Source organism: Ciona robusta, chromosome 6 (genome assembly GCF_009617815.1).
Source record: "Ciona robusta chromosome 6, ASM961781v2".
In the NCBI taxonomy this organism is placed as follows: domain Eukaryota; kingdom Metazoa; phylum Chordata; class Ascidiacea; order Phlebobranchia; family Cionidae; genus Ciona; species Ciona robusta.
The window spans coordinates 3,125,003-3,141,192 of record NC_143240.1 but is presented as its reverse complement, the minus strand read 5'-3'; the positions used below and the strand labels follow the sequence as shown (position 1 = coordinate 3,141,192).

The following is a 16,190-nucleotide window of genomic DNA, read 5'->3' as shown; positions in this document are numbered from 1 at the left end:
TTGCTTTTGCCAGTAAACTAGACCAAGAATATAAAAACTGCAAAGTTGCAAACTTGTTCGTATGCATAAATGTAATTGTTTATTCTCGCGTGTTTGGCAACGACAGTCGATATATACCATGCTAGATCTTTTGTTTTACACTCCTTGTGCCCGCTTTCGTGTTACCACGTATATAACTATGTTGATTTTTTTGTTATATATGACTGACAGATTAGTTTTGCAGTATAATTGCCGTCAAGCGCTTTTCCCAGGACCATATACTTCCATATTAGTAGCAGCGACAAGCCTTGAACCCATCACTTCTAGGTTAGAGGCAGTCGCGCTAACCACCGTGTCAGCACTTTACGAACAATTAAGCAACAAATGAAACCATGATATTGATTTGACGTTTTTATTGTGTTAAGATATACAATGTAAAGATTAAGTGTCAGATTAAACATTTTCCGTTTCGTAAAATTGTTCCGCTGCTAAACGTCACTCTTTCGACAGTTTTCTGACTTTTATGTAGACGCCATTTTTGGGCTGCATGGCAACTCCTGGGACCATGACTGGTTTCGGCAAAGTCTCATCTACGTAGACTTCGTATTTTCTTAGCACTTTGCTCAGTACAACTCTGATCTGCTGCATGCCGAAGTTCTGTCCGATGCAGTTTCTATATAGAAGTATAAAGTGTTAAAACATAACACGACGAGCAAAACAGGGTGTTCTATATGAGTGAGGTCCTTCAGCGAGACATTATGGGATGAGATTTAGGCTATAGTTGCACCACGGCATACTAGAGATATCTCTAGTATGCCGTGGTTGCACGCATAAGTTTCTGTAGAAAAAGATATGGTATTAAAATATACCGAGTTTTAAACAGGACTTACTAAACATGGGTGCAGCCCTACAGCGAGACAGAAGCATGATATTTAGGCCAGTTATACGCATCATATAAAACCACAAACAAGGTTATTTGCTTTATATGTTCTAATAAACATACCTTGGCCCAGCGCCGAACGGTATAAACGCATGAGGTGACCTATTTGCCGTGTTGTCTGGGCTAAATCGTTCAGGGTCGAATTTCTGTAAAATAGTACGTCATGTAAGCATATATTTACCAAGCTAGTCATTAAACAAAGTCAACTATTAAAGTCCAACGTCCTTTGTATGAACGTATGTAACTAGTTTATCCTGGCGCGGTGGGGCAACGAGAGTCGTTATAACACGAGTGTTTTGTTTCATACGCCCTATGCCAGCTTACGAGTTACCGCGTATGTTACTTTTGTGGGTGATTATTATTTTTATGTATGGACACATTTCCCCACATTGGTATAGGACCACCAACTGTGCCACGGCGCCAGACTAAACTTTTACCTCTGGTTCGTCCCATATGTGCGGGTTACGGTTCATTGCGAAGATATTCACTCCTATGCTTGACCCCTTAGGTAGTGTAACTGGTTTCCAATCGTTAAATCGATGTGATAATGTAACGTCTTCAGTAAGCTGTCTCCCAACCACGTGTAATGTGGGGAAAAGTCGCATCGCTTCTTTAATGCATTGTGTCATGTATGGCAACTTGGATAAGTCGGCCCTGGAATTCAAAAAGGTTAAAACATATATTACAGCATAAAACGTCAAGATTGGAAAAACTGCGCTAAAATTTGTGTTTTTTACCAAAACCCAGTACGCAGATCGTTTGTTATAAAAATTTCGTAGTTAACCCTAAAAATTAGGTCAAAATCGGTGCGAAGCTCCGTAAAAAGTATTTGAATCAAAAATCGGGGAAATATTGTTAAGTATATCCACCGAAAAATGCAAACTTTTTAATCTGTTGCACCGTGCAACTTACCATTCGAGAGTCTCTTTATCCCCAACTGCAGATTTTATCTCTTCTCTGCATCTTGTTTGGCAATCTAGGTTTGATGCGAGAGTATACAGACTCCATGTTATAGCTGTAAATACAAATGTGTTATAATATAGAATAAAACCGCAAAAAAAACTACTTGATTTACAAGTATATGTAAACGCATGTGAAAATAAAAATGCGAAATTCGAATGTACAGAAATCTGGACTTACCGTTTGAAACGGTCTCGTGTCCAGCGCTGAAGAAAGTTATAACCTCGTCGTTTATTTCATCGTTTGTTAAACCAACGCCGTCTTGGTCCTATAACATGCAATGCTCAATATATACAAATATAACATATATATATATGATATCTATGTATATGATGCGTTCAGTTATGTTTTCTATGGTACAAAAAACCCCTAACTGAAGAGCAGCATTTTTTCGCGGATTTTTGAAAGTGACCTTATAGCAACTTGGTTGTCGTTTTTTGATGTTGTTTAGCGAAACAAGTCAAAATTACAATACAGGACTTATTTAACTGATGTTAGGTGAGTGTATTACTAAATTAAACAATTGTATATTCCGTTACTATACCTTTGTTTGTATAAGTATGTCCAGAAAATCGACCATTTTCCCTTTACGTCTGTTGAAATTGAATGACGTGCCAGTGACGTCATCTTTTACAGTCGTCGTGGTTAGTTCACTATTTGGGGAATTGCTTGAAAGTATTGCCCGTCGTTCTATTATTATCTGTAGGAAAAATCACTTTTTAAAATGTTACAAAATTAATGCAATTTAGGTGTTATGTTTTTTGGTTGAAAATTCAAATAGAAAATTATCGCAGAATAAATTTATTTTACATGTTATGTTATTGGTAAACAGTCTGAATACTTGGTAATTGGTATTGTAATTTGTTCATGCATTTTGTATTTTAAACATAAAGGTCCGTATACAAATGTTACTACATATTTGTGTAAAGACTTTGCATATTAAACTTTTTGCATGTAGGTTTTATCTTACGATTACAATTACTAAATACAAATGCATACAAAATGTATATATGTATCTCCTACTGCATACAGCAGTGAAATTGTGTCGGTTATATCAACCTACCTTGTTTGCATAATCTTCTATCCCCTTTTTCGCGACGGCAAACCTGCGTCCGAGGCCGGAAACTTTAAACATAGAATCGCTGTGCAGGATTGGTTGACATAACCTTTGAAACATCATAGCTGATACAGATTGTACATAGCCAGTGTACCTTGTGGTCTCTCTGTAAATATAGTGGGTTTAAGGTTATGAAATGTCTATAATATGTTTATAGTATTATTACTTTACCAATGGTTTTAAAGTGATTAATAGTGTCTGTAAATTAGCCCAGTATGCAGATATGGTTCAAAAGTTATGTAATGTCTATAGTATGTTTGCTTAGGTTGTAAAATCATGAACTTTGTGAACTGTTGCCTTAGCCTATTCTGTTGCCTTAGCCTTGTTATATAGAGACTTGAGACATAAAATTGCCGTAGAGTAACCTACAAAATTTTGTTAAATCGTAAGACGGCACGGTGTTTAATGGAATACCATTTTAGCACATTCATGTTTTAACGACTGTCGTTGCCCCGTCACGCGAGGATAAATATTTATGTTTATTCAACCAAGTAATTAATTTGATAAGCAAATTATCAAGCTTAACTGCAGGTGTTTGCTAGTGTAGATTTGAATTTTGTGATATACATTTTGTGACTCTAATATATATTATATACCATATTTCTTACCCTGTTAGGTCACTGCTTTTCTTAGACATCACACATTCCATTACATTGTTAAACGCCATGTCACAGTCTGGAACAGCTACATCACGCCCAACGTCACTTTTTGAGGTTTCCTCCATCCATTCAAGCAAGCGTGATGAGTTTTGGTTAAAAATTTGGACATGGCTGAAAAAGTAGTTGAATTCAGTTGAGTGAATATGGTTGATGTATAATAACTACTTTATGCTGTAGTGTAGGCTATGCAATGGACTATTTTATGTGCATAGTGTTAATACTGGTTTAAAAGATGTATATAAATATATATATATATATATCGTCGAGGTAAAACCAATGTAGCCTATGTCACATTTTTAAAAGTGTATTTTTACAATTTTGCATGCACAGTGTTGGGCATAACACATATTTTGGCAATGTTAAAGCAAAACTCAAAAATGTAACAAACCACTTCGGTTTTACCACAACGATATATGCTTAAAAAATGTCATATATATGCTTAAAAACTATCAGTTAATAAAATAAACAAGTGTACCCCAAAACATTGATGCCTAACCATGTTTACATGCTCTGTTTATAACACTATATAGAAATACAAACAACACTATATATACACAATAACACAGTAGGCTATCATATTACAAACTGTATGAACTGTGTTCTTAAATTTGAACTTACGATTTCAAAATATCGAAATGGAAGATAGGGGTTAGCAACCTTCTATGACGTTTCCATAAGTCGCCTTTTGACGTCACCAAACCATCTCGTAGCAAAGGTTTTAAAAACTTGTTGTAAGCGTAACTTTTTGGGTCTGTTAATGTGAAAATAGTAAATGTAAAAATATATTGCCATCACTGTTTTTGGTGTGTTGTGTCAGACAGTAGAGGGACAAGAATCTTATTCATATCAAAATTTGCACGCTATGAATAAAACTTATTTATACTCGCGTGGCTGAAAACAAGTAAACAACAGTCGTTATAACACGGTTGTTCTGTTTTATTCACTTTGTGCCCACTTACGAGTTGCCACATATGTAACTTGTGGCTAAATATTGTTTATGAGTTCTCCAGTATTTTAAATATATATACCTGTTATTTGAGGTGAATTGTTTAACTACCTGACAGCCATCATTCGGTTGTCTGGTATATAAGTCTGGTATAACAATGATGTCTGGTATATAAGCCTGGTATAAGGTTGTCTGGTATATAAGTCTGTATAACAATATGATATGGCTTACATGACTTGGATAACACAGTCTTTGTAACATCTGGGTGATATAGCTGTACATTCATTTGTGCAGGACCCAACCATTGACTGCACATTGCTGGGAATTCTTCACATCGCTTCACGCTGTTCCATACTCCAGTTTCATCATAGCCATACTGAATGCATGTGAAAAATTAAAACAACGGTTGGTACTGCATTGTATATAAATTAGGCAATTTTTTTACCCTAAAACAGCTTTTACTCTGCTGTTAAGTGTCTATACAAATAAGCAGAGCCAAAGTAAATTGCATTCACCACAATAATCAATGAGGTTCCCTATGTTTTACAATCAGGAGTGTTTTGCCTTTTAGCAATTTCACCTAAAATTTTGACAAAAATCCCTATCGCAGGGTTAAGAATATAATCATAATCTACACAAACCTCAAGTAAATCGCCATAGAACCAATGTCCTTTTGGGCCACCAACTTCTTTTGCGCATTTTCTCAATAAAACCTGGTGTTTTACGGCAGGACTTACATACTTAGCAGTTACAAATACCAGTGCGGCAAACAGTAAGACATCGGCAAGTAGAGTTTGGAATATAAATCCACCTCCACTTTGTAGTAATAGACTCTCAAGTTGAGACTGTGCTACCATATTTAAAATGCACTAAAGCTCTGTTTAAAACTTTATTAAATAAAAATCAGTTTACATATAATAGTAGGTTGGGGTAAAATGGTTCATATTTTATTCTCATTTATTGTCTTATTTGGTAGTATACTATAACTTTACCGAACTGTAAAATAGTATTCTCGCAACTGTAAAAGATAATTATTAAATTTTCACCAAATTCGTAATTAGATTCGTAATTACCAAATTCGTAATTAGAAAACAAAAAGACATGATGTGGTAGCGGTCGACTAAACGACTAAACCACAGACCCAAGGTTTATATTGAATATTGTAAACTATGTGATACAAGGTTCACAACTTCTTTAATGATTAACTACCTTTAATGATTACCTTACCATAACGATTGTTGTTTGTCACCGTTACTCAAAATAAACAATTCCCAATTTCTCAAGGTTGTTGCTGGCACGAGTTGGGTTTTAAATGTGCGTGTTTAGCATTCGTGATGTTATTTAATATTTTAATTCATTTTGTTTGCTGTTAAATGTTTTAACGAATCTCGTTTTGTTGCTAATTCCCTTCTCTTCGCTGTTTTAATTAGTCTGTACTTCGTTACTGTATTGAAGAGATAAATGAAATTTATGGTATTTCGTGTTGCAAAAATTGCATCTGGCGTTGACCTAGGTCAAGTAACAAGTTATGTTTCTGACTTTAAGCTTTGGCCATGAGTTTGTAAAAGAATTGCGTTTCGCTTCGCTATAAGACCCGAGGTTTAAGCCAGAATTTGCCCATTACCCCAAGTCCGAACACCCAGGGTACTACATTGAGACATTGGCCCAATAACCTCTAGTTTATTCCACTTTTGAGCAGAACAAACATCCCAGAATAGAATCACATGGGTAAACATTAACACGCAGCCTTGAAAACTTCTAGTAAGTGATAAAACCACCCGACCATCTTAGACGTGCAAACAATCGTAAAATAAAACGACTATAAACTTTCGTAATAAAATCATTTATTGTTCCAAAACATGCAAAACGTGCGTTTAGTATAAACCGGGCTGTTGGTTCATTTTGATGAGTTTTGAAATCGCTTCATGGCCTTCAGCGAGGGCAAGTTCCGCTGGGTCCAAACCGTTCTGTAAAGCAAACATAGTTACGTTGAAAGCTATGCAAATAATGTTCAACTTTAACCAAATGAAATGGCTCGTGTACTCTGGACTGTTGGGCGCTGTGTTGCAACATTTTATTCTCATTTGCTAATTAGTGTTTTGTAGACTTTGTAAATGTTAAACACAACTATATTATTGTATTTGCAAACATGCAGTGGTCAGCATGTCATTTTTTTCCTTGTACCACTACGAGTTACGTACCGTACATACAAGTTTATAAAAATATATTAAAAACTCTTTGTCTTAAATGGTTTTACTATTATGTCTCTTGATTTAGTTTTAACTTCATATTCAAATAACAAGTTATAAATCTTTTTCGGTTATACTCCAGTTTACGAGTTACGTAACATACTACATACAAACAAGTTATAAACAACCTATGCTAAAAACTAGTAACAAGTTGTAAGCCTTATTTGGGTATACTTCAGTTTGAGATCCTATACAACAACAAAAAGAAAAAAAAAACAAAAAAAAAAAAATTCCCAAAAAGATAAAATATCCAAATAAGATAAAATTCCAAAATATTTTTACTTTGTCTCTTGATTTAGTTTTCGCTCCATAATCAAGCAGTAATTCAACAACATCTTCGTATCCAAAATAAGCTGCTGCGTGTAGTGGGGAGTATCCACACTATATAAAGATATATGGCTTATAGTGGTTAAAGGGTAGGGGTAAGGGGGTGATGGGCCAACCCTTCAGCCTCACGGGTATGCAAAGATATATGGCTTATCAGGGTATGTGTGTAGGGGTAATGGGCCAAATCTCCAGTCTCGTGGCATGTAGAAACATATATTGGCTTATATAACCAGTGTGTATGTGTAATAGACCAACTCTGGCCCAAATCTTAGCTCACATGGGCCATGGCATATAGAAAGATATATATAGGGTTATAGGGCTCCGTGTGTATAAGTAATGGGATAATTCTGGCTAAATCTCAGGTTTCATGGCGTGCCGTGCAGTTATATAGAAGTTTATAGGTCCCTTTGTTGTTGTATTCAAAGGGAAAATTAAATATAGTGGGGTAGGGAAGATGGGACACCTTTTCGTTCTATTTTCTCGTCCCATTTTGTAGTAAACAAAGAACACTCATAATAAATGTCAATCTTTATTTTCAAGACTCCTATAGACTGTTGTTAATTTTTAAAACACGATCAGAATATTTGGATATTATGTGCCAAAAGTGTCCGTCTTACCCCTCCCTACTATATTTTGCATGTAGATATGTTTATATTAGTTAGTTAGGAGTTATTGCACTTTACCTTCTGTACTGTTAGGTTTGGATGTTTACTTAATATGAAGCCCACAATATCAGCATAACCTTTACAAGCTGCTTTGAACAATGGTGTTACCCCATCTATGTTCCGTGGTCTAAAACAAGAAATAATGAATGTATTGAATTAATTGTTAGTTTTGTATTGTTGCGATAAATGTTTAACATCTATAATATTAATATGTCCACTTCCTATATTAAATTATTGTACAGAAACATATCTTTATAGACAATCTGATCCTTTTGTTTACATCTTTGTATTATTTAGGGTGATAGGCTAAGCCTATTATTGGTACACTGGCATGGGTATGATAACATGCTTATAAAATATATTATACAAATCTTATTGGTTATGCAATGGTTTTAAAAAGTCGAAATTACAAAAAACATTGTACAGTAGAGGGGGGGAAGATGGGACACTTTTAGCACATAATATCTTAATGTCTTGATCGTGTTTTAAACAATTAACAACGGTCTAGGGGAGTCGTAAGAATACGCTTTTATAAATCTTTGCATTTTCTTTGTTTACTACCAAATTGGGCGAGAAAATAGAATGAAAATGTGTCCCATCTTCCCCCAACCTACTATATATATATATATATATAAAATAAATATATTATTAGTCAAAATGCTTACCTGTCTACAGATGCCCCATTATCAATAAGGTGCTTCACCACATGGGAATGCCCCATTTGACTTGCAATCCAAAGAGGGGAAATTCCATCCTGAAAAATACCAAAAATGGAAAACGTTAAAAAAATGTTAAATGATCAAAACGTAGGGGTCTATACAAAAGGCTATGTAAAACTTTTCTCATATTATTTTGTAAAAAGAGAAAAATTCTGAATATAAAATTTTCAAAACTTACCACTCTCCGGCAATTAACATCCGCACGATGGCGCTCTAGTACACGTACAGTTTCGAGGTGGCCGTTCTGGGCTGCCACAAAAATAGGAGAAGTCCTGTCTTTTAACGCAAGATGAACATTTGCGCGTTTATTACAAAGTAGTTGAACCACTTCAGAATGTCCCATTTGTGATGCAATAAGCAATGCTGTTCCACCATTCTGTATTGAAAATCAAAAGAAACAATTTTTCAAAATTTTAAAAACACCTATATATATATATATATATAAATATTATATACGAAAGTAAAGTTTTTTAGGTTTAATCCTAAAGTATATTATTAAAAATTATTAAAAAAATAGTAGAATTTTTCTTTAAATATAAACGGAAATACCAATTTAAACATTTTTTTTAAGTATTAAAAATGGGTGTAAAAACTTTACTTTAAAGTTTTATTTTATTTGTTAAATTTGATTTTAATTTTTATTCTTACGTTTGACATGCCATCAATAAGAGCTCCTTTATTTAACAATAAATTAACGACGTCATAATGGCCGCATTGTGAGGCAAGAAATAAGGCAGAAGATCCAGTCTGTAATACAACAACATTAGTTCTGGTAAACTTAAACGTTCTGGCAAATTGGCATGGGAATGCCCCATAAAAAAACTTTAGGAGCGCTGTTTAGTGCATATATATATATATATATATATAAATAAATCTCATACAAAATATCATATTTTGACATATCTTTACTGTAATATTAAACAAAAAAGTATAAGAAATTCTCAAAAACCTCTAAAATATTCTTTGCGCACTAAACCTAGAAAATATTTCAGAAGTAATGGTTAACTTCGATACCAAAATATCCAACAATTTAAAACAAAATCTAGCAACATTTTTGCATACTAAGACATGGATTACAAAGTCATTGTTAACTTACTGATCTCCTTGCATCAACAAAAGATCCAAATTCAATTAATAATTCTACGCAGTCTACATGGTTGCCTATGCATGCCAGCATAAGCGGTGTTGTCAGCTCCTGTAATACAATTATTGTGTAATGATAATATTTATTTATTCAGAAAAATAGTCAGCTTCTGTAAGACTCATTATTTAGTGACACGCTGACACCATAAAATATATGAGGCAATGACAGTGTTAGAATAAATAAACTTAATGATTAATAATTGTTTCCTGTTTATATCAAACAACTAAAATATGTATATATATATATAATATATACATAATTTTTGCCATTGTTTTTTAATTTTTAGTCACCTACTGTAATGAAGTTCATTGTGTTAATGATGTTGTATAATGTAGTATTTATTTAAAAAAATATTCAGCTCTAAGACTCATTCTGTTAGTGACCATGAATGTATAATGCAGAGTTTAAAATTAAGAAATAACATAATGAATATTAATTTTCCTCTAATTATATAATTATATCCAGAAACTAGTATATATAAATTTCGCCTATGTTTTGTAATTTGTATTATATATATATTTACATTTAATACATTTTAGTGGTATTTTAGATCAGTGCTCTTCAACTGGTGTGCACAGTGCATGAGTTTGTCGCAACAACTTCAGGGGTTCACAAACCCAAAAATGATAAAGAGCTTTGCATTAGATATTTCCTTATGTTTGGTTTCATATTTCGATTTTAAAACCTATTTTAATTGTGAGCATGTTCAATTATTACGCACATAAATATATTAGAAGTGAATAGACACACTGGCAGCATAGATGTGTTTATATAAATGCAGCTAGGAAATGTAGCGCACGAAAAAAACGAAATGCAACAAAAGTTAACAAATATATATACAGTTTAAATCATTGCAACAACAAATACACAGTTTAAATCATTGCAACAAATAAAATGGAACATTGCGTATTAGAAAAATGGGAAAAAGAGTAACACAATACAAAATACAATATTATATATTTATACAAATATGTTTCTTAAAAAACTGCCATTAAAGTAACGTGGTAACACTATATATGTAACAAACAACTAAATGACATAACATTTGTGAATCATATGAGACAGCTGGGTCCATAATAGAATGTGAATGTGAACTGTGACATCATAATATTTCCACTCCTGTTGTTTGTTTCTTTAATATGAGCAATTTTTACCTCCTGCAACTTAGTGTGCGTTGAAGACCTCGTTTTTTTACTGCAGGGAATTAAACGTCATGATATCTATTATTAAATAGCTTACTCTGCGTCAATGGAAATTGTGACCTTATTTAAATACTAATACTTAATTCAGGATATACAATTAACAAGAATAGACTTAGTGAAATTTGGCTACTTTGAAAAGTCAAACGGTATCATAGAACTTTATTCACCTCATGCCCGCTGCCGATTTAGGTTATATACCAGACACACATGGTGTACACCTCATGCTCACTGTAGAGTTATAACATGGGTGTCTTCTTATACACCAGACACACATGGTGTATTCATACACCTCATGCTTACTGTAGAGTTATAACATGGGTGTCTTCTTATACAGCAGACACACATGGTGTATTCATACACCTCATGCTCACTGTCAAGTAATGACATAGGTCTTTTCATATACACAATTCTTCCATGCACTTACAACTACCCCAGTTGAGAATCGAACCTTGTACCCTCTGTTTTACTTACCTGGTCGTTTCAGTGAATTATACCAACGTACGTCAATTATGTTCCGTCCAACAAAAGTATTGTTGCTTATGACATCATAATCAAGTGCTCGCTCGTCCAAATTTAAAGAACAAGCGGTCAAAACCACGTTGTTATTGGTGGACTGTCAAAAAAATTAATAATTTTAATTTTGTTTTATTTTTCTAAATTCCTAGTTATACATGTAACGTGAGCTGTGAGCTGTGTATTATTTGCTTGTAGGAAATATGGAAAGTGTCTTATTGTGTGACATAATACAACCTTGTGCACGAAGTTACTAGCTACTTAAATTCACAGTAACTTTTTTAACATTAACTATTCAATTATGTCTGAATGTTTTGTGTGATATAATTTGAATTCTTACCGGCTTTGTGATTGGTTGAGTTCTGACCAATCCTGTGTGGTTACTGACATTTTGTAAATAATGGTCAAAATCAGCAAGTTCTGAATTTCTCCGAATTTCCTCTGTATTTGTTAGCTGTAAGAACATATTATTACATCATTATAAACACATTCTAGTAGCTAGTAGGTTAGCGTATGATAGTTTATGTTTTCATTTCATTTTATCTTCCCATTTGGTGATTAATAAAGAACCTTAACAGATTTATAAACCGTATCCTCGCGACTTTAAAAGAGTGGTGTTAATTGTTCAAAACACTAGTAGGAAATATTAGATATTATGTGGAATATGTGCTGAAGGTATCCATCTTGCCCCACAATACTAATATATATACACTCTAAAAAAACTTGACGCAAAATGCTCAATCAAGTGCTTGATTGAGCGCGTTTTTTCAATCAAGTCGCTTCGACCGAATCAAATTCGCGTCAAACGTCTAGATTCGAGAGAATCGCTCTCGGACTTACATCAAAATTTGATTCAGAGGAGCGACGCGAGAGAGTCACTCACTTCTTCTCGCCCTTATTACGTCACGCGGGAGCGCGCCAAATTTTAAACGGTCTTGAACAAAGTCTTTAGACTGTGGAAGTGTTACTTAATTCTAAGAGGAATCAGGTGTAATATCGCTTAAGTAAGATGAGAAAAATAACAATGCAGGCGCAACATTGGTCAGTAAGTCTTAAATAAAAGTCACAGTAAAACACGAAAAGAAAATTCGTCAGAAGCTAAAGGTGAGCAATTTTAATACCATTTACAACGGTATGGTCTTACACACTTACTATATCTTTTGTTTAATTAACAGCACTCTAATGTGAAGCAACACCATTATAAATTCAACTATCGACGATAAGATTTCAAAATGGGTCATATATTACAACTCTACTGAAGAAAGATGACAAGCGCACGTTGCTTACCATAAAAGTTAAGTATGCATTTGTGTTTTTATATACAAAGTGGACATAGCATTATGTAATAGCATCCAAATACAAAACCATATTTTATGTTTTTAGACTTAGGCGTCACGACAACTGATTTTCCGAACTACCATCGTTTATACGAATGAATTACCGTCAACAGGGAATGTGAAAATTAGAACGTCGTTAGTTCAAATTGGTGAGTATTAAGTAAACTTTTGTCGGAAAGGGTGTGTGGACTTATTCATTTAACTTGCTGCTTTCATTACAGACTGAATGTGATGTCAAGTGGAAACGTTTATGAGGGAGAAGTCCGTTCAACGTTTAATAAAGGAGAGAATTTCTTATCTGCGAGCTTTACTACTTCATGCCTCAGCAATACCCCTGGGAATACGACGTTTTGACAGTCGTTTATAAACCACATTTTCTATCTTTTGTTGTGTTTTATGTTCCTTCCTATTTGTTGTCTTTCATTGCGTATAATTTTCCACGTCAACACTTTATCTGCAGTGTTTATAATAACTTGTGTATGCTGTGCCAATTAAATAAAAAATACAAAACAAACATTTTTCACCCCAGAAATATATATGTAGAATTTTTCATACAAATCAAGTTTAAATCAAAATTTGATTGAGATCGGCCCATTTTAATGCTAAAAAATCGCTGAAACCGAGCGAAATTTTGACGCAAATTTGATTTAAAAAATTGCGTCAAGCACTTGATTCAAAAATTTTGCGTCAAAATTTGGTGTTGAGCGGATTTGATTGAAATTTGATTGAACTTTTTTTACAGTGTATATCATAATACTTACATCTATTTCTCGTTTTGGGGGCGAAAAAAATTGCAACAGCTTCTTAAACTTGCGTCTGCCTGTGTATAAGATGTGTGAGTTTTTGGGTCAAAAATCTGACATAAAATTTAAACTAAAAACCTTTTGCTTTTATGAATGGTAATACTTCATTGTCACTGTTTCCATTATAACTCTCTTTTCTGAAATTTGAAATATTCACAACAGGTTTAGGAGTCCCGTTGTTGTTTGAATTTTCATCTGTGGGTTTTTCTGCAACAAAAATATGATGTAAACTGCGGTGAATTGAATGTCAATTTTGTATGAATGGAATATAATGTAACGCGCATGTGAAAATTTGTGTAAATATATACATATGAAACATTGAGCATTGATACAATAGAGATCATATGCTATATTTTTAATTCATATATAGTTATATTACAGCATACTTTACATTACCTTGAATAATGTCCAGAAATCTGTGTTTATTTCCGTCGTCTATTACAAGTTTAGTAGGATGCCCACGAACCGATTTCGATTTCCTTTTTACTAATTCATTCCCCTGGTCTGCCTGTTTGTCTTTTTCAGCGACTAAAATCGTTCTCGCAAACAGACTATCGCATAATATAGCCGGTTCAGTACTCGTGTGTGTGGTGTGTGGTTTCTTGGTGGCTATTCCAGGGAATAGACCACCAGCGCAACTATATTTACAAAGCAACCATCTTGTTTCAGTCACCATTTCTTTATTTTCTTTATAATTTTTAGACTCCATGTTGTGTTACTACGACTACCGGGCATAATGTAAATAGTATTTCAACATTAAGTATAAGTTTCAGTAATATTTCAACGGCTCATTTGGTATAAAAAACATAGTGTATTTCCGAAGTTTAGAAAATATGCTATGTTTTTTCTTACCAGATGAACCTTTAAAATATTAGTCAAGCTTAGCCTCCATATTAAAACTAACTAACAATCATTTACACTTGTTTATGATGTAAAAAAAACTGGAGTCGTTTTTTTTTTTAAGATTACTTAAACCTAGACTCTAAATTTAACTAGATTTCATATTCAAACTAACTACCAATGTTTTTGGACTTGTTTATAATGCGTTAAGTTATACTACCTTGAATGCTGATTTAGAATAGATGATACTTCCCTAGTTTAAAGAGCCATGAATCAGTGTATGATATATAATGTATGTTTGGGTCACTGTACACTTATATGACTTGTATTACTTTCAATTGTTAATTTTGTATCTACTACCCCAATATATGTTGTATATATATAGGTTATGATTCATATAAATATTTTTACACGTGTTTAACTTGTGGTTAACTGTCTTTGTTACAACTTGTGAACTTGAGGGTGTTGAAAATATTCAAAATAATTGGGATTTAACTGTAATTTTTTTATTGTAATTCTTAACTGCTTAAAAGTTTCTATATGTTACTACATATAAATGGGCTAAAATTATCAAAAATACTTTAATTGATTATGCCATTAAACAAAAGCCCACTAAAATATATAAAAAAAATGAAAAAGAGACAGTTTTAATTGAGTTATTTATTCTGAATCATATTTGTTATTTAGTTAATACTTTTAATTAGGCTAATAATAATGAAAAGTCCACAAAGGTGTAAAAATACAACTTCTTAACCTTGTTGTTTTCTATTTTGTGATTTCTATTTTATTACAATTTACCCATTTTATGACCTCTATTTTATTACAATTTACTAGTATATGGAATAATTATTTAATCATAACATTTACTTACAGCGTCTGTAACGTCGATGCTGACGTCTCCCGTCTCTAATATCTGGAGGAGACCCAGTTTGTCTCCTGCGTGCGCAGCGTCGAATAATGCTTCCTCCATGGTCGATACCGACTATAGAAATCATATATTAATAAGGTGGGGGGATAAATGAATTAGTTACCGAGAATCTATACAGTTATGCATCTACATATAATGTCTTGAATCTATTTAATGTAAAGAACTTGTGAATGTATATACTTGTTATTTATTTATCCACGTTTGACTGGGCAATGAAAGTTATTATAACATGAGTATTCTGATTCATACATCTCATGTCTGCTTACAAGTTACTACATATATAACTTAGCGGTTGATACCTTATTATAGCAACTAGTAATATAGTCCATGATTTTTTGTTGTCGTCCCATTTAGTAGTAAACAAAGAATATTTACAGAATATTATAAGTCATAACCATATCCTCATGACTCTAAAAAAAGCTTAATTGTTAAAATTCGATTAAGAAATATAGAATATTATGTTCTAAATGTATCTATATTACCCCACATTACCATTATTTTCTGAACATATACTAGCACTTACCGTTGAGTGCAGTGTCGTAATGGTGTAGAAGGATCTATGAGAAGTGTACAACCGGAGTGACCAGGTAAACAAACTACTCGTCTGCTGCGATTATGGTTGAGAAAATCTCCACTTGCGACAGTGCGTTCTTGGCTAGTCATTACTTGTGACAAATTGGTAAAATAATGTGATTCTATTTGTTTATTGTGTTTAAACTTACTATCTAAAGTTAAAAGGTTAAGTATTTAAAAGTAAAACGAAACAAAAATGGGCCATTTTTTTGCATAAAATCCCAGGTCAAAAAGTGGGCCATTTTTTTGCTTAAAATCCCAAATTAGTGAATATAATGCAATTCAGTTT

At 33.2% G+C, this 16,190-nt stretch overlaps 3 protein-coding genes across 3 annotated transcripts; all 3 read right to left on the bottom strand.

The window, feature by feature from the left end:
• Positions 1-377: 377 nt before the first annotated feature.
• Positions 378-6,157, bottom strand: LOC149734978 (cytochrome P450 4F4-like). The gene is made up of 11 exons (XM_089880258.1): positions 5,243-6,157; positions 4,833-4,977; positions 4,274-4,406; positions 3,605-3,766; positions 2,943-3,102; positions 2,424-2,579; positions 2,060-2,147; positions 1,832-1,934; positions 1,357-1,573; positions 983-1,065; positions 378-652 (listed from the first exon to the last, which is right to left on the bottom strand). The coding sequence occupies exons 1-11, from the start codon at positions 5,456-5,458 to the stop codon at positions 475-477; spliced, it is 1,641 nt and encodes a 546-aa protein (XP_089736384.1). The 5' UTR covers positions 5,459-6,157; the 3' UTR covers positions 378-474.
• Positions 6,158-6,428: 271 nt separating this feature from the next.
• LOC149734976 (uncharacterized) lies at positions 6,429-15,875 on the bottom strand. The gene is made up of 9 exons (XM_089880307.1): positions 15,852-15,875; positions 15,272-15,382; positions 9,658-9,756; positions 9,210-9,308; positions 8,740-8,937; positions 8,508-8,596; positions 7,861-7,969; positions 7,133-7,231; positions 6,429-6,568 (listed from the first exon to the last, which is right to left on the bottom strand). Exons 2-9 carry the CDS (start codon positions 15,368-15,370, stop codon positions 6,476-6,478), a joined length of 885 nt encoding a protein of 294 aa, XP_089736433.1. The 5' UTR covers positions 15,371-15,382; positions 15,852-15,875; the 3' UTR covers positions 6,429-6,475.
• LOC149734977 (uncharacterized) lies at positions 10,458-14,848 on the bottom strand. The gene is made up of 6 exons (XM_089880312.1): positions 13,957-14,848; positions 13,639-13,767; positions 13,519-13,577; positions 11,761-11,874; positions 11,379-11,520; positions 10,458-10,899 (listed from the first exon to the last, which is right to left on the bottom strand). The coding sequence occupies exons 1-6, from the start codon at positions 14,267-14,269 to the stop codon at positions 10,856-10,858; spliced, it is 801 nt and encodes a 266-aa protein (XP_089736438.1). The 5' UTR covers positions 14,270-14,848; the 3' UTR covers positions 10,458-10,855.
• Positions 15,876-16,190: the final 315 nt, after the last annotated feature.